This window comes from Hyla sarda, chromosome 8 (assembly GCF_029499605.1).
Source record: "Hyla sarda isolate aHylSar1 chromosome 8, aHylSar1.hap1, whole genome shotgun sequence".
Lineage (NCBI taxonomy): Eukaryota > Metazoa > Chordata > Amphibia > Anura > Hylidae > Hyla > Hyla sarda.
In genome coordinates, this window is record NC_079196.1 from 23436781 (window position 1) to 23456367 (window position 19587).

General features: G+C 43.3%; 1 protein-coding gene across 7 annotated transcripts in view; it reads left to right on the plus strand.

The window, feature by feature from the left end:
- THSD7B (thrombospondin type 1 domain containing 7B) overlaps positions 1–19587 on the plus strand; it is a 567277-nt gene that overhangs the window by 147958 nt on the left and 399732 nt on the right. For 6 of the 7 annotated variants that reach the window (XM_056535831.1, XM_056535826.1, XM_056535830.1 and 3 more), the window contains one exon: positions 18196–19006. The exons of the other annotated variant lie outside the window; for it this stretch is intronic. In XM_056535831.1, coding sequence (XP_056391806.1) covers positions 18196–19006 — 811 coding nt within the window. The remainder of the gene's footprint in view (positions 1–18195; positions 19007–19587) is intronic. 7 annotated transcript variants of the gene reach the window in all.

Consider the following 19587-nt stretch of genomic DNA (forward strand, 5'->3'; position numbering starts at 1 on the left):
GTGTCACCCCAGTAGTAAAGAAATTGCCTGAGGAGGAGGTTGTTACGGTGTGTCACCCCAGTAGTAAAGTGATAACATGAGGGGAAGGTTTGGTACAGTGTGTCACCCCAGTAGTAAGGAGATTACATAAGGAGGGGGTTTGTTACATTGTGTCTCCCCAGTAGTAAGGAGATTACATAAGGAGAGGGTTTGTTACAGTGTTTCACCCCAGTAGTAAGGAGATTACATGAGGAGGAGGTTGTTACAATGTGTCACCTCACTAGTAAGGTGAGGCGTTTCAAAGGGCGGTGCCACTGAGCGGTATCAAGGGGCGGCAAAATGAGCTTTTGCCTAGGGTGTCAAAAATCCTTGCACCAGGCCTGAGTAAGGGTCTATTCACACAGCAGAATTCCGCCTCAAATTAAAGCCCATTGACTTCTATGGGATTCTGCACTCCCATTCACACTTCTAAATTTCCGCTTGCGGAATTCTGCTAGCAGCATCATTTGGGAGGTTTGGAAGGGAAGTTTAAAGGACCATCTTAGCAATGGAATCCATGAATATCCGGAAAAATGAGTCTAAAGAAAGTCTTATCTATACATATTTTGGCATATCATTGAGTCAGACGACCATCAATGGTTTATGAGAGTAGACCACCATCAACTGTTAGGGTGAAGGTACTGGAACACTTCGGGTTATGTTAAAAGGTTCAAGGTCAACTTGAGGTTTTTGGATTATTCTGAGGGAGCACCTTCTATTTAGAACATGTATAAATCATGCGTTGTGATCCTGGTTGTTATCGTTTTACACACCAGATGTACCATCGATGGAATAGAATAGATTACAAAATCATCCCATAAGAAATAGACCCTAGTGGTCAGTGTTTGACTCCGAAGTCACCTCCAACTAAAGTTGACTTTTGCTGGATCTTTTGGGCCAATTTTCCGGTCAGAGCCAGAACCCTCCAGAGAATCCTTTTGTACTTTAGTATTCTAGCCCCAGCCTTAGTCCTTCTATTTAATTCAATGGTACTGCAGTACTGTTACAAATATCCTGTATAATCCTTCTATTTTCTTTTCTTCCGTCTTTTAGTTTGTTTAGGGTATGTGTTATGATACTGTCTTACAGCTGAGAGATTAGTCAGATTCAGCTGATCATGCTGCTTGGCTCTAGGCTCTTTGGAGAAAGAGTTCTTGTTTCATTCTTTTGTAGTCACCCAAAAAATTGCAATGCCAAACATATTTTACATTTTTTTTTTTTTGGTGCATAGTTCTTTATTGAAAATGTTAACAAACAAATAAAAAATGATGAGCACCCGCCCTCCCCACACACAAAAAAAAAACGCCAAAATGGATGTACATAATCCCATGAAAATGGTGGACTAAGTCAACACCTCAAAAAGTATAGACTGTGCAGGAGCAGAGGGTTGGTAACAGTACAGAAAAAAAGTGACCGTCCATATAGATAAAGGCAAGTATGACACTCTGTATACAGCATAAACAACATCTTAAAAAGTAAAGAGCCATGTGTTATTTATCATCCACAGAGGCTTGTGACCCCTACGATCGTTTCGCTCACACTGAGCTTCGTCAGGGGACACGCCCCCTGACGAAGCTCAGTGTGGGCAAAACGATCGTACAGCCTTGTTGCAGTTTTGCGTGGTAGATCACAATATTAGTTGATCTACGGGTTTTACATTTTTTGGTGATTATTCATCCTTGTATGGTTCCAGTTGGTGTATCTTAAAGTTTCTGTTGTTTCCTCTAGCTTAATCTTGTTGCGTTTGCTTTTTAGTTGAGTACTACTCAGTCTTGGTCTTGTCTTTGGGTCCTATAGTCCTTCAGATGTTTGTATTAGGGTCACAGTTCAGACTTGCCTAAGTGTAAGTCCTACTTGACATGCTATAGGAAAGGCTTAGGCCACAGATAGGGGAAGATCTGCCACATGTAGTCTATTAGCACGATATTAACCTCCACATTTCTATTTGAATGTTCGCCCATGCCTGAAGAAAACTCTACCGGAAAACATTGGATCGGGAGCGCCAGAGAAAAGCATTCCGCAGAATTCCCAATGTTGTGCTGAAAACACTGCAACCTTTTTGTGTGGAGCTACATCAAGGACGCTGTATTTAGCTGCTGTGATGTCACAGCTGAGTACATCTTGAGATATACGGACACAGATATACCTCGACCTACTCCAAAGTTATCTATTGTGCAGCAATTCCATTTTATCCTATAAAAAAAAGCTCTCCAGGGCTGATTTATAAGAGCTCTTCCCAGCATACATCCAAACTAAACGTGAGAACCCACAACTAAAAAGAAACTGCTCCGAGGCCGTGATTCAAAAGGATATAAAAGAAATCAATTTTTGTTTCATTTAAAAAGGAAAGAAAGTTTAGACTTACAATTGCCTCCCGTCTAATGCTGAAATCATTGATCGAGCTGCTTTATATGATAAACAAATACATTTCTGGCAGTATTAAACAGTGCGGGAGATGTATCAAAAGAGGTGCAAGGAAGAGGTGGACAGTTCCCCATAGTAACCGATCCAGTCATCCATCTGTCAGTTCTCAGAGGCCTTGCTCCAATTTCACTTTGCACTCCTATTAATACATTATCCCTGCAGTAGCATAACTGTTATAATACTGCTCCTATATACAAGAATATAACTACTATAATACTGCTCCTATATACAAGAATATAACTACTATAATACTGCTCCTATATACAAGAATATAACTACTATAATACTGCTCCTATATACAAGAATATAACTACTAAAATACTGCTCCTATATACAAGAATATAACTACTATAATACTGCTCCTATATACAAGAATATAACTACTATAATACTGCTCCTATATACAAGAATATAACTACTATAATACTGCTCCTATATACAAGAATATAACTACTATAATACTGCTCCTATATACCAGAATATAACTACTATAATACTGCTCCTATATACAAGAATATAACTACTATAATACTGCTCCTATATACAAGAATATAACTACTATAATACTGCACCTATATACAAGAATATAACTACTATAATACTGCTCCTATATACAAGAATATAACTACTATAATACTGCTCCTATATACAAGAATATAACTACTATAATACTGCTCCTATATACAAGAATATAACTACTGTAATACTGCCTCCTATATACAAGAATATAACTACTATAGTACTGCTCCTATATACAAGAATATAACTACTATAATACTGCTCCTATATACAAGAATATAACTACTATAATACTGCTCCTATATACAAGAATATAACTACTATAATACTGCTCCTATATACAAGAATATAACTACTATAATACTGCTCCTATATACAAGAATATAACTACTATAATACTGCTCCTATATACAAGAATATAACTACTATAATACTGCTCCTATATACAAGAATATAACTACTATAATACTGCTCCTATATACAAGAATATAACTACTATAATACTGCTCCTATATACAAGAATATAACTACTATAATACTGCTCCTATATACAAGAATATAACTACTGTAATACTGCCTCCTATATACAAGAATATAACTACTATAGTACTGCTCCTATATACAAGAATATAACTACTATAATGCTGCTCCTATATATAAGAATATAACTACTATAATACTGCTCCCTATATACAAGAATATAACTGCTATAATACTGCCTCCTATATACAAGAATATAAATAATATATTGCTACCCTCTGGACAAGTCTTTATCTTCGTTTAGATTGCAAATGTATGAGAATTGATCTTTTGATATAAATTATAATTGATATAACGGTTGTATGTTGTCCCACAGCCACCCTCATTCCTCTTTATATCGCCTGTTTTGTTTTATCTCATGTCTAAACAGAGGACATTTTTTTCCCCACACTGAAGAAGAATTTGCTGCAGTTTGGGTGTTTCGTGTTGATTTTATCTGGAGTCACTTACATAGTCCACTTGGCTTCCCATCTGTTCATTTTGTTGCTGCCAGGTATTACCAGCTGAGCGCACTGATACCCACGAGGCACGGCTAACTCAATTGGACAGTAACTATTCGAGTGCTGACACAGCCGTCATTGGTCGGCTTACCGGGGACAGTTATTTTGCTCCTGATAGTTTAGAACTTAACTGTCAAAATGAAATTTTCAAAATACAGAACTGCCCCCTATTGTTTGTATAAGGTTAACATTACATACATTTTCTTTACTCTCTATTGATCCAAATAAATGTAAAAGAAAAAAATTTAAAACCTGAAATTGCAGCTAAACTGTCGACCTCCGGCTGTTGCAAAACTACAACCCCCAGCATGCCTGGGCAGCCGTGTTAAAATTAAAAAGTAAGAATTTTTTTTTTTAAGGATATACCCCTCCCCATAATAAAATTTTAATCAGAATCGTTTTTTGTATTGCCATGTGTGGAATTGTCCAAATTGCTAAAAGATAATATTACTTATCCTACACGGTGAACAGCATTAGCCCCCCCCCCCCCAAAAAAAAAAGAATTACATTTCAGAATTTTTTGGTCACATCTCACAAAAACAGTTTAAAGAGCAATGAAAAAGTTCAGCATAATCATTTAAAGTTGACATTTTTCAAAACTAATAAATCCCAAAAAAACTAAATCAAAAGAAAAAGTTTACATTTTTTTTAAACTAATAAATCCTAAAACAAATACTGTACTACTTGGGTATCATTGTAATCGTACTGACCTAAAGAATCAAGATAAAATGTCAGTTTGTCTGTACAGTGAACGGGGTAAAAAAAGCAACCTACCCAAATTTGCTAAATTGCATTTTTTCTTTCAGTTTCAATTTCCACAAATAATTTTGTTTTGTTTTTGAAGTATATTTTACAGTAAGTGCCATTACACAGTAAAATTGGTTCAAAAAAATAATAATTTAAATGTAAAAACAAAAATTGCCTGCGTAATTAAATGGGTACACTAAAGGATAGGGGATAAGATATCTGATCGTAGGGGCCCTCTGCTGAGAACCCCCGCAATCCGCGTGCAGCAGCCGGCGTTCTAAAAAGTGTGTTTAAAATGCTGGATTGCAGTGACGGGGGGGGGGGGGGTTGTGACACCTCCTCCTTTCATGTCTATGGGAGGCCTATGGGAGGGCGTGTTGTGATGTCACAACCGCCACGATGGCAACCCAGCATTCTAAACATACTGTTTAGAATGGCGAGTGCTGAACGGAGATCGCGGGGGTCCCCAGCGGCAGGACCCCGTAATCAGACATCTTATACCCTATCCTTTGGATAGAGTATAAGATGTCTAGGGGTGGAGTACCCCTTTAAGGGGTAAAACCCAGGGCATCACTGTATAACTGGTAAATCTAGGTTATGCGGTATAGGCTATTTTGCACTAACATAACCGCTTGTTTCTAACGTATAATAGCATTTCTTTAATATGTTGAGGACATGTAGAGGTTCACCTGCCGCTCGAGGATCTAGGGCAGCCGCTCTAATTAAAACCATCATAATTAGAAATGTTTTTCTCTTTACCGTTCTCTTTGTGTATGAGCCATTGATATCTGTTGTGTGCAGGGACAGAAAAGTGGTTTTGCCCATACTAAGGACCCTATGTTATTGCTTATTAGTCATACTCAGCATAATGTAATATCAGATAAAGAAACCTGATCAAACAAATCTGCCTGGTAAATTATTCCATTATCCCCATATCTATTTTAGGAGAATGCGGAACGTACCCCATTGTATAAGAACATGATAAACCCTTTCAAAGTAGGAGACAGTAATAAAAAAATTATGACTAAAAACCAAAAGTTTGAGGAGTGTTAAAAGGCAATTTCAAGAGAAACACGAAAAGTCGTCAAAGATTTGTAAAAAGATGTGTTTCTTGGCTAGACTCGATCTAACCTCATCCCTGTATTTACAGGGTTTATCCCAAAATTTTATTTATCAGCTATCCACAAGAGGTATCTGGTGAGGGTGGTCTGACCTGATCTGACCTCTAGAACCGCCACTGATCGTGAGAACAAGGGACCATTGTCCTGGAGTATGTGGTGTGATGGTTGAGCATGGCTATGGGACTGCCACACATTGCTGAACACTAAACACAACAGTAAATATATATATATATATATATATATATATATATATATATATACTGGTGTAGGCAAGATTTCTTATTGTCACCCTATGGAAGCCTTTACTAGTCGGTATATCAGGAGGTGAGAGCATGGGCCCAATCATCTGCGGTGCTGGTGCTCACACCTTCTGGCCGCAGGGATTTTAAACTATGCAGCTATTAAATCTATTGCCCGTAATAGAAGCTTTTCAAGTCCCCAGTGTTCCCTATTCCTGTGATATATACCCTGTGTTTCTGATCTGTTTTAACCTCTTGTCATCTCACCTTTTGCCTGTTCCCTGATTATACTCTGGTATGCTGATATTGTACTGTGCAGTGTCTAGGTTTGACCCATTTCCTGTCCTTTAATGTTTGTTTGCTGATTCTATACCGCTTATACCCATGTGTTATTGACCTGGACAGTTCGACTCATCTTGACGCCCCTTCACTTAGACAGCATAGGGACCGTTGCCCAGTTAAGGGCCACCATTTGGGAAAATCTTCTGGATAGATAGGGACAGTGGTTGGGGCTAGATCCAAGTTGCACTGCTCCCTACCCGGACATGACAACAGCCTTGCATGGTATAGTATAATAACTCCACATAGTAATTTTTATTGCACTCACAGATGCAATCTCTTGGAGAAAAACATATCAATCACCTGTCACATTTGGGCAGGGAAGAGTGAAGCCCTAAACTTACTAGCTTCCACTTGCGCTGCCTACTTGCGTACCCGCCCTAGGTACGGGTCCAGAACCACGGGGACGGTACCTGCGTGAATAAGTGCAGGGAGTCAAACGTCAACAAAATAAACTATAATACAGACAGAGGTGTGGACACTGTATGTAAACACATACACTAACATAAATAATAACTAAACATACACACACAATAAGCCACAGTCCAAAAGCAGAGTCAGTACCAAGGTATAACAGATATGCCAAATCGCAGAAACAGGAGAGGAGTCAGAGTGCGGAGTCAATGGGACAAATGTGCCAGAAATACAAGATACAGTTCAAACGCTAGCTAGGAGTGGGAGCTCTTTCGCAGACAAGGTGTGAGAGTAGACTGCCAGCTAATATCGGAGCCAGAACAGGTGAAAAGCCAATGAGGTCTGAGAACAGGGTGTTTCCACAGCACAGGACACAGTACCATCAGAGAACAGGGCATTTCCACAGTAACCAGAATAACAAAAGACCTCAGTGCAGATTAACCCTTCGGGTTCTTACATAACCATAGTCTCTGTGTCCAACTCTGTGTTTCCTCAGGTGCGTCCTGACATAATCAGGGATAAAAACTGATGTTTGCATTATAACAGAACTATAGAAGCTTAAAATTAGTCAAAATCGTACCCATCATCGAAGTGTATGAATGCCTTTCGTCTAACCCTTGTAGCCGAGTTTACTTTTCCATCAATGAAGACATTTTCTTTTGAAAGATTAGGTTATTGGCCAGTGTTTTTTTTTTTTATGGGCAGAAGTGTCGGGGAATAATTTCTTATACACATTAGAGGGGACTTATCAAAACTGATGCAAGGAAAATAACCGATTGAAAAATTGGTTTGCCATGAATAATCGCAGCCATGTAACTGGTTGGCAACTGACTGCTCCATTTTTGTCCCTTGCAACAGTATCGGTAAATCTCTCCGGTGACTCTTTGTTTAGCTTCATTGTAGAACATTACAGTCTGTCAGCGAATAACCCCTCTGACTCTTTATCTTAGCGTCACACGTTGACGAAGCGCTGTGCCATGCGGTAGCCGTGAACTTTACCATGTGTACTATGTTTCCAGACAGTATTTTTAAGTAACATTTATTACACACAGCACTTGGTGTTAGGGAAAACAGTGCTCTTAAACAGATGGATACGCTGCTAAAACAGCCGAGAGCAGATGGTCTTATTAGGTTATAATAGAAAAAGTTACACAGAAGAAATGTGTGAGGAACCGTTTGAGTTTCCGGAGAGAAAAAAGTTAAAAAAAAGTAATCATTGAGCAGGAGCTGAATATAATGAGAACTGCTGGATGGAAACAACGAGGTTGTGCATTATGGTAATAGAAGTGGTGCAAAAATCTGTTCATTGTTCTCTATGTTGCACTCATTGAGGCTCGTGTATAAGAAATGGAGGAAATGTCATTAGGCAACCTTCAATTTTTTTTTTTTTTTTTTTTTTTGGAGGAATGGTGTGAAACATTTCTACCTGTGTTTCCCAACCAGTGTACCTCCAGCTGTTGCAAAACTACAACTCCCAGCATGGTGCCGGCATTCCATGCTGCCGGACAGCACCAAATTTAAATAGGTGGGTACTGGCTACACCTATCCATGTTGTTTGCTTCCTGGATCCCTGACCTCTACCTGGACCTGATGAGACCTCCTGTTCTGACCCCACTTACTCTCTGGTACTGTGTTGGATTCTGACTTGGTTCCGATGCCCCTTTTAAGGTCTGACCCCTGACTTGGTGTTGGTTTTCTCTCTGGACTCTGATTCTGCCATTAAAGGGGTACTCCACCCCTAGACATCTTATCCCCTATCCAAATGATATTGAATAAGATGTCTGATCACAGGGGTCCTTCCTCTGGGGACCCCCACGATCTCCCTGCTGCACCCTGCATTTTTTTAGAGCGTTGGGTGCAGCGCCGGAGGCTTGTGATGTCACAGTCATGCCCCGCTCTTGACGTCATGGACACGCCCCCCCAATGCAAGTCTATGGGACTGGGCTTGATGGCCTTCATGCCCCCTCCAAAAGATTTCCATTGAGAGGCATGGCCGTGACGTCACAAGCTTCCGCCTTGCAATGCCAGTCATCAGGCACGGAGCAAAGTTTGTTCTGTGCACCAAATGTCTGGAGTGCCGCAGCCGAGATCACGGGGGTCCCCAGCGGCGGTAGCCCTGCAATCAGGCATCTTATCCCCTATCCTTCGAATGTCTAGCGGCGGAGTACCCCTTTAATGTGTTTGTCTAGTTCTGACCTGGTTAGTCTGAGTTCTCTTTATAGTGTAGGGATCGTTGCCCAGTTGGGGAGGACCTAAAGGTGGATTGTCCAAGAAGATAGGGACAGATAAGCGCAGGGCTACACTATGGTGTATGGTTTTATTTTCTATTTGATCACTGCTTAAGAACATTCACAGTCATGTCATTCTCTTGCCACGTAAAACAATGAACATCGGGCATAGCTGATTGGGGGGGGGGGGGGGGGCTGGACTGGACTCCAATAAGTAACCTGACAATAGATTAATATTAACCATAAGATTTCCCAATATTCTATAGCGGTGTATGTGATATTACTTGACAATTTAACTGATATTTTATGTGAGAATTATATGGCAGTTTTATGGGGACTCTTTATGGGCATTCTCTGTAAGGTCTGTATTGTTCCACTATATAATAGTGTTATGAAGACTGTATATGGAGTATTATGTTGATGGAAACATAGAAAGGTAGAATGCGTTGGGAGATAAGAACCATTCAGCCCATCTAGTCTGCTCAATATTCTCAATGCTATCAATAGTCCCTGTCTCTATCTTATATAAAGGATAGGCTCATACCTATCCCTATCTTATATGAAGGATAGCCTTATGCCTATCTCTATCTTATATGAAGGATAGCCTTATGCCTATCTCTATCTTATATAAAGGATAGGCTTATACCTATCCCTATCTTATATGAAGGATAGCCTTATACCTATCCCTATCTTATATGAAGGATAGCCTTATGCCTATCCCTATCTTATATGAAGGATAGCCTTATACCTATCCCTATCTTATATGAAGGATAGCCTTATACCTATCTCTATCTTATATGAAGGATAGCCTTATACCTATTGTTACGCCGAGCGCTCCGGGTCCCCGCTCCTCCCCGGAGCGCTCGCTTCACTCTCCCCGCGGCAGCGCTCCGGTCACGTCCTCTGACCCGGGGCGCTGCGATTCCGCTGCCAGCCGGGATGCGATTCGCGATGCGGGTAGCGCCCGCTCGCGATGCGCACCCCGGCTCCCCTACCTGACTCGCTCTCCGTCTGTTCTGTCCCGGCGCGCGCGGCCCCGCTCCCTAGGGCGCGCGCGCGCCGGGTCTCTGCGATTTAAAGGGCCACTGCGCCGCTGATTGGCGCAGTGGTTCCAATTAGTGTGTTCACCTGTGCACTTCCCTATATCACCTCACTTCCCCTGCACTCCCTTGCCGGATCTTGTTGCCTTAGTGCCAGTGAAAGCGTTCCTTGTGTGTTCCTTGCCTGTGTTTCCAGACCTTCTGCCGTTGCCCCTGACTACGATCCTTGCTGCCTGCCCCGACCTTCTGCTACGTCCGACCTTGCTTTTGCCTACTCCCTTGTACCGCGCCTATCTTCAGCAGCCAGAGAGGTGAGCCGTTGCTAGTGGATACGACCTGGTCACTACCGCCGCAGCAAGACCATCCCGCTTTGCGGCGGGCTCTGGTGAAAACCAGTAGTGGCTTAGAACCGGTCCACTAGCACGGTCCACGCCAATCCCTCTCTGGCACAGAGGATCCACTACCTGCCAGTCGGCATCGTGACAGTAGATCCGGCCATGGATCCCGCTGAAGTTCCTCTGCCAGTTGTCGCTGACCTCACCACGGTGGTCGCCCAGCAGTCACAACAGATAGCGCAACAAGGCCAACAGCTGTCTCAACTGACCGTTATGCTACAACAGTTACTACCACAGCTTCAGCAGTCATCTCCTCCGCCAGCTCCTGCACCTCCTCCGCAGCGAGTGGCCGCTCCTGGGATACGCTTATCCTTGCCGGATAAATTTGATGGGGACTCTAAGTTTTGCCGTGGCTTTCTTTCCCAATGTTCCCTGCATCTGGAGATGATGTCGGACCTGTTTCCCACTGAAAGGTCTAAGGTGGCTTTCGTAGTCAGCCTTCTGTCCGGAAAAGCCCTGTCATGGGCCACACCGCTCTGGGACCGCAATGACCCCGTCACTGCCTCTGTACACTCCTTCTTCTCGGAAATCCGAAGTGTCTTTGAGGAACCTGCCCGAGCCTCTTCTGCTGAGACTGCCCTGTTGAACCTGGTCCAGGGTAATTCTTCCGTTGGCGAGTATGCCGTACAATTCCGTACTCTTGCTTCAGAATTGTCCTGGAATAATGAGGCCCTCTGCGCGACCTTCAAAAAAGGCCTATCCAGCAACATTAAAGATGTTCTGGCCGCACGAGAAATTCCTGCTAATCTACATGAACTTATTCACCTAGCCACTCGCATTGACATGCGTTTTTCCGAAAGGCGTCAGGAACTCCGCCAAGATATGGACTCTGTTCGCACGAGGCGTTTCTTCTCCTCGGCTCCTCTCTCCTCTGGTCCCCTGCAATCTGTTCCTGTGCCTCCCGCCGTGGAGGCTATGCAGGTCGACCGGTCTCGCCTGACACCTCAAGAGAGGACACGACGCCGTATGGAGAACCTCTGCCTGTACTGTGCTAGTACCGAACACTTCCTGAGAGATTGTCCTATCCGTCCTCCCCGCCTGGAAAGACGTACGCTGACTCCGCACAAAGGTGAGACAGTCCTTGATGTCTACTCTGCTTCTCCACGTCTTACTGTGCCTGTGCGGATGTCTGCCTCTGCCTTCTCCTTCTCTACAGTGGCTTTCTTGGACTCTGGATCTGCAGGAAATTTTATTTTGGCCTCTCTCGTCAACAGGTTCAACATCCCGGTGACCAGTCTCGCCAGACCCCTCTACATCAATTGTGTAAATAATGAAAGATTGGACTGTTCCATACGTTTCCGCACGGAGCCCCTTCTTATGAGCATCGGATCTCATCATGAGAGGATTGAACTTTTGGTCCTCCCCAATTGCACCTCGGAAATTCTCCTTGGACTTCCCTGGCTTCAACTTCATTCCCCTACCCTGGATTGGTCCACTGGGGAGATCAAGAGTTGAGGGTCCTCTTGTTCCAAGAACTGTCTAAAACCGGTTCCCAGTAACCCTTGCCGTAACTCTGTGGTTCCTCCAGTAACCGGTCTCCCTAAGGCCTCTATGGACTTCGCGGATGTTTTCTGCAAAAAACAAGCTGAGACTCTACCTCCTCACAGGCCTTATGATTGCCCTATCGACCTCCTCCCGGGCACTACTCCACCCCGGGGCAGAATTTATCCTCTCTCTGCCCCAGAGACTCTTGCCATGTCCGAATACGTCCAGGAGAATCTAAAAAAGGGCTTTATCCGTAAATCCTCCTCTCCTGCCGGAGCCGGATTTTTCTTTGTGTCCAAAAAAGATGGCTCCCTACGTCCTTGCATTGACTACCGCGGTCTTAATAAAATCACGGTTAAGAACCGCTACCCCTTACCCCTCATCTCTGAACTCTTTGATCGCCTCCAAGGTGCCCACATCTTCACTAAATTGGACTTAAGAGGCGCCTATAACCTCATCCGCATCAGAGAGGGGGACGAGTGGAAAACGGCATTTAACACCAGAGATGGACACTTTGAGTATCTGGTCATGCCCTTTGGACTGTGCAACGCCCCTGCCGTCTTCCAAGACTTTGTCAATGAAATTTTTCGTGATCTGTTATACTCCTGTGTTGTTGTATATCTGGACGATATCCTAATTTTTTCTGCCAATCTAGAAGAACACCGCCAGCATGTCCGTATGGTTCTTCAGAGACTTCGTGACAACCAACTCTATGCCAAAATTGAGAAATGTCTGTTTGAATGCCAATCTCTTCCTTTTCTAGGATATTTGGTCTCTGGCCAGGGACTACAGATGGATCCAGACAAACTCTCTGCCGTCTTAGATTGGCCACGCCCCTCCGGACTCCGTGCTATCCAACGCTTTTTGGGGTTCGCCAATTATTACAGGCAATTTATTCCACATTTTTCTACCATTGTGGCTCCTATCGTGGCTTTAACCAAAAAAAATGCTGATCCCAAGTCCTGGCCTCCTCAAGCAGAAGACGCCTTTAAACGACTCAAGTCTGCCTTTTCTTCGGCTCCCGTCCTCTCCAGACCTGACCCTTCCAAACCCTTCCTATTGGAGGTTGATGCCTCCTCAGTGGGAGCTGGAGCTGTTCTTCTACAAAAAAATTCTTCCGGGCATGCTGTCACTTGTGGTTTTTTCTCTAGGACCTTCTCTCCAGCGGAGAGGAACTACTCCATCGGGGATCGAGAGCTTCTAGCCATTAAATTAGCACTTGAGGAATGGAGGCATCTGCTGGAGGGATCTAGTTCTCCTGTTATTATCTACACCGACCACAAGAACCTCTCCTACCTCCAGTCTGCCCAACGGCTGAATCCTCGCCAGGCCCGGTGGTCTCTGTTCTTTGCCCGATTTAATTTTGAGATTCACTTTCGTCCTGCCGATAAGAACATTAGGGCCGATGCTCTCTCTCGTTCCTCGGATGCCTCAGAAGTTGAACTCTCTCCGCAACACATCATTCCACCTGACTGCCTGATCTCCACTTCTCCTGCCTCCATCAGGCAGACTCCTCCAGGAAAGACCTTTGTTTCTCCTCGCCAACGCCTCGGAATCCTCAAATGGGGTCACTCCTCCCATCTCGCAGGTCATGCGGGTATCAAGAAATCTATGCAACTCATCTCCCGCTTCTATTGGTGGCCGACTCTGGAGACGGATGTTGTGGACTTTGTGCGAGCCTGCACTATCTGTGCCCGGGATAAGACTCCTCGCCAGAAGCCCGCTGGTTTTCTTCATCCTCTGCCTGTCCCCGAACAGCCTTGGTCTCTGATTGGTATGGATTTTATTACTGATTTACCCCCTTCCCGTGGCAACACTGTTATTTGGGTGGTCGTTGATCGATTCTCAAAAATGGCACATTTCATCCCTCTTCCTGGTCTTCCTTCTGCGCCTCAGTTGGCTAAACAATTTTTTGTACACATTTTTCGTCTTCACGGGTTGCCTACGCAGATTGTCTCGGATAGAGGCGTCCAATTCGTGTCTAAATTCTGGAGGGCTCTCTGTAAACAACTCAAGATTAAATTAAATTTTTCTTCTGCATATCATCCCCAGTCCAATGGACAAGTAGAAAGGATTAACCAGATCTTGGGTGATTATTTGCGACATTTTGTTTCCTCCCGCCAGGATGACTGGGCAGATCTCCTCCCATGGGCCGAATTCTCGTATAACTTCAGGGTCTCTGAGTCTTCCTCCAAATCCCCATTTTTCGTGGTGTACGGCCGTCACCCTCTTCCCCCCCTCCCTACTCCCTTGCCCTCTGGTCTGCCCGCTGTGGATGAAATTTCTCGTGACCTTTCCATCATATGGAGAGAGACCCAAAATTCTCTCTTACAGGCTTCATCACGCATGAAGAAGTTCGCGGATAAGAAAAGAAGAGCTCCACCCGTTTTTTCCCCTGGAGACAAGGTATGGCTCTCCGCTAAATATGTCCGCTTCCGTGTCCCTAGCTACAAGTTGGGACCACGCTATCTTGGTCCTTTCAAAATTTTGTGTCAAATTAATCCTGTCTCTTATAAACTTCTTCTTCCTCCCTCTCTTCGTATCCCTAATGCCTTTCACGTCTCTCTTCTCAAACCACTCATCCTCAACCGTTTTTCTCCCAAATCTGTTCCTCCCTCTCCTGTTTCCGGCTCCTCGGACATCTTCTCGGTCAAAGAAATTTTAGCTGCCAAAAAGGTCAGAGGGAAAAATTTTTTTTTAGTGGACTGGGAGGGTTGTGGTCCTGAAGAGAGATCCTGGGAACCTGAGGACAACATCCTAGACAAAAGTCTGCTCCTCAGGTTCTCAGGCTCTAAGAAGAGGGGGAGACCCAAGGGGGGGGGTACTGTTACGCCGAGCGCTCCGGGTCCCCGCTCCTCCCCGGAGCGCTCGCTTCACTCTCCCCGCGGCAGCGCTCCGGTCACGTCCTCTGACCCGGGGCGCTGCGATTCCGCTGCCAGCCGGGATGCGATTCGCGATGCGGGTAGCGCCCGCTCGCGATGCGCACCCCGGCTCCCCTACCTGACTCGCTCTCCGTCTGTTCTGTCCCGGCGCGCGCGGCCCCGCTCCCTAGGGCGCGCGCGCGCCGGGTCTCTGCGATTTAAAGGGCCACTGCGCCGCTGATTGGCGCAGTGGTTCCAATTAGTGTGTTCACCTGTGCACTTCCCTATATCACCTCACTTCCCCTGCACTCCCTTGCCGGATCTTGTTGCCTTAGTGCCAGTGAAAGCGTTCCTTGTGTGTTCCTTGCCTGTGTTTCCAGACCTTCTGCCGTTGCCCCTGACTACGATCCTTGCTGCCTGCCCCGACCTTCTGCTACGTCCGACCTTGCTTTTGCCTACTCCCTTGTACCGCGCCTATCTTCAGCAGCCAGAGAGGTGAGCCGTTGCTAGTGGATACGACCTGGTCACTACCGCCGCAGCAAGACCATCCCGCTTTGCGGCGGGCTCTGGTGAAAACCAGTAGTGGCTTAGAACCGGTCCACTAGCACGGTCCACGCCAATCCCTCTCTGGCACAGAGGATCCACTACCTGCCAGTCGGCATCGTGACACCTATCTTATATGAAGGATAACCTTATGCCTACCCTTATCTTATATGAAGGATAGCCTTATGCCTATCCCTATCTTATATGAAGGATAGCCTTATGCCTATCATATATATGCACAAGAAAATACAATATGAGAGTACTATTTAGGCACTGTATAACTGTATTATGGAGCTGTATATGCAGTATTATATTGACATGGTATGAGAGTATTATTTAGGCACTGTATAATGGTATTATGAATGTGTATATGCAGTATTATATTGACATGGTATGAGAGTATTATTCAGGCACTGTATAATGGTATTATGAATGTGTATATGCAGTATTATATTGACATGGTATGAGAGTATTATTTAGGCACTGTATAATGGTATTATGAATGTGTATATGCAGTATTATATTGACATGGTATGAGAGTGTTATTTAGGCACTGTATAATGGTATTATGAATGTGTATATGCAGTATTATATTGACACTGTATAAGAGTATTATGTATGATATTGACAAAGTATGAGAGTGTTATTTAGGCACTGTATAATGGTATTATGAATGTGTATATGCAGTATTATATTGACACTGTATGAGAGTATTATGTATGATATTGACAAAGTATGAGTAATATTTAGGCACTGTATGGTGGTATTATCTGGACACTAAGTAACAATGTAATATGTAGAGTTTGTGCAGCTTTTTATTTACAATGAGACATCTCTGTATTGCTCTTGTTGTCCTGGGCTCCATATCCTATAAATCCGCACCTGAGGGCAGAAGCTTTCATATGAATATCACCCAGCTCTCTCACACTCCATAAAAATAGTAATCTATCTAATCATACAGAGATGCAACCTCTCATAAATATACAGACTTGCAGGACTGTTGTAAAGCTGGGTTACATCTGTGAGAGTCAGTACGAGATTTCCCAAACAAGCATATAACAAAGCCATAAATAATATTGATATATCCTGTGACCCTGCTGTAGAGCCTGTGCACCTGTATTTGGTGATTGCTTATCATCCCGAGCACTATGTATGCAGCCTCATTGTGTTCAAGTCCCATTTTTATCTTTTTACAATCTGTAACCTTGAAGAAAGATGGAATACAGAAACATGAAAAATGACCAAGCTGAATAAAGAATCCCATGTAGATTGCATAGAGATAAAACAACGAGCACCAGCAATGACAGATTCCTTACAATTAACATTTGGAGCAATCAGTAGGCGGTATTATATGAAGAGAGAGTTATCCATCTGCATCCTCCATGTACAGTGTATGAAATTATTGTGTTACTATCGTTCAGGTTATCAACTTAACCTACATAAAGTGCAATTCAAACCCCTGTAGATAGTGACATCTAAGGAGCTTTGTATTAGGTACAAAGAGCAGCAGGGTAAGAAGTGAGACCATGATTTTGAGTACAGTTTGGGTTGTAAAATGTGGTTGTCACATTGTATTATTCTGGCTTGGAAATCAACAATAACTAGTAGCATTGTCTAATATTATATTGTCTCCTATGGATAACAATATAACTAATATTGTCTCATATGTGCAAAACGGTAACTACTATAATACTCCTATGTACAAGAATATAACTACTATAATACTGCTCCTATATACAAGAATATAACTACTATAATACTGCTCCTATATACAAGAATATAACTAATATAATACTGCTCCTATATACAAGAATATAACTACTATACTACTGCCCCTATATACAAGAATATAACTACTATAATACTGCTCCTAAATACAAGAATATAACTACTATAATACTGCTCCTATGTACAAGAATATAACTACTATAATACTGCCCCCTATATACAAGAATATAACTACTATAATACTGCTCCCATATACAAGAATATAACTACTATAATACTCCTATATACAAGAATATAACTACTATAATACTGCCCCTATATACAAGAATATAACTACTATAATACTGCTCCTATATACAAGAATATAACTACTATAATACTGCCTCCTATATACAAGAATATAACTACTATAATACTGTTCCTAAATACAAGAATATAACTACTATAATACTGCTCCTATGTACAAGAATATAACTAGTATAATACTGCTCCTATATTCAAGAATATAACTACTACAATACTGCTCCTATATACAAGAATATAACTACTATAATACTGCTCCTATATACAAGAATATAACTACTATAATACGGTCTCCTATATACAAGAATATAACTACTATAATACTGCCCCTATATACAAGAATATAACTACTATAATACTGCCCCCTATATACAAGAATATAACTACTATAATACTGCCCCCTATATACAAGAATATAACTACTATAATACTGTCCCCTGTGGGAAACAAGAACAGATAAACAAGTAAAACGGAAGTATATATCTATTAGACTTAATATTATGTAGAACAGTGGTCTCGAATTGTGGCCCTCCATATTCTGCAAAACTTCAAACAACTCCCATCATGCTCAGAGAGCCAACAGATGTCCGGGCAGTGTCCGGGCTGGGAGTTGAAGTTTAGCAACATCTGGAGGGCCACAGATGGAGACCACCAATGTAGAACATTCATTCCAGTTATTTTCCATTTTCACTGGCCTCACCACACACAGTATTATATGACACTTACTGATGAATACTTCTTGGTTTTCCAGGTACATGGGGTCAGTGTATAGGTGAATGTGGACCTGGTGGACTACAAAGCCGCTCAGTTTGGTGTGAACACGGAGAAGGTTGGGTGGCTCATGTCAAAAACTGTGATCCCCAGGATGAGCCCGCGAGCCAAAGGAACTGCTTTAAAATCTGCGACTGGCACAGCGACCTCTTTTATTGGGAACCTACAGAATGGGACACATGTGTTCTTGTGCCCTACGTCCAAAGTGAGGTCAGAACCAGGACCTCGGAGTGTGTCACTGCTCAACAAGGAATACAGGACAGAGAGGTCATCTGTATCCACAAGGTCAACCGGTCTATGGTACAGTCCGAAATCTGTGAACACTTTTCCCCAAGGCCACCAGTAGAACAAGCTTGTCTAGTACCCTGCCCTCAGGATTGTATTGTTTCCGAATTCTCACCGTGGTCTACATGTAGTAAAAGCTGCGGCACCCATCTCCAGCACAGAACGCGTTCCGCTCTGTCTCCTCCTGCGTATGGCGGTGCAGATTGTCCAAACCTCACCGAATGGAGGTCTTGTCCTATTCTCGGCTTTTGCTCTTTCGGAGAGGAGGAATATACCTACAGTCTTAAGGTGGGGCCGTGGAGTGAGTGCCGGCTGCCTCATTTGAAAGAAATTAGTCTGAGTGGAAGGACCATGTTGGATTTTGGTTCGGATTCTGGGGAAAGGAGTTCATTCAGACAAGAAGGCTCCAGGTCCTACGAGCGATCGGATACTTGGGATTTGGAGATTGGTTATCAGACAAGGCAGGTGCAGTGCACACGGAGCGATGGAAAGAATGCTCTACTAAGGTAGGAATAACGCATTATACATCATTGACCCACCATTATGCTATAATTCTGTAGCTCAAAAATTTATTTGACATATCAGGTAGGAACCTGGGCCTAAAGTTGGTGTCAGTTGTACCCATCAATGGACGGTTGCAGTGCATGCAAAATCACTCTGTACATCACTTAAGGATGGACTGGGAGTGCCAGGCTGTAGCAATTGAGTTGAGTTACTTGGTCCTGCCTCTTTGAGTTGCCCCGGCCCGCCTCTTCGAGAAATTAAAAGGCAATTTTTATTTTTAAGTTGGCAACCACCATCTGCTACAGGAAAGATAGAGTTTGCTTTCATACGCTAACAGCTATCCAACAATGTCTGCAGCTCTTAGCAGCAAACATAGCTGACAAAAATGGTATGCCTCATCAGTCAGTGTACAGGACTCCTGTCTTTTAACAGGACTCCCTGTTCCTCTACTATTCCAGAACAGCCATTGATTCCCAACAAAACTGAAAATAACTATCAGAACATCGGGTACTGCATGGAGATCACGGGGATCCCAGCAGCAGAACCCCAGCAATCAGACATATTATCCCCTGTACTTTAGATT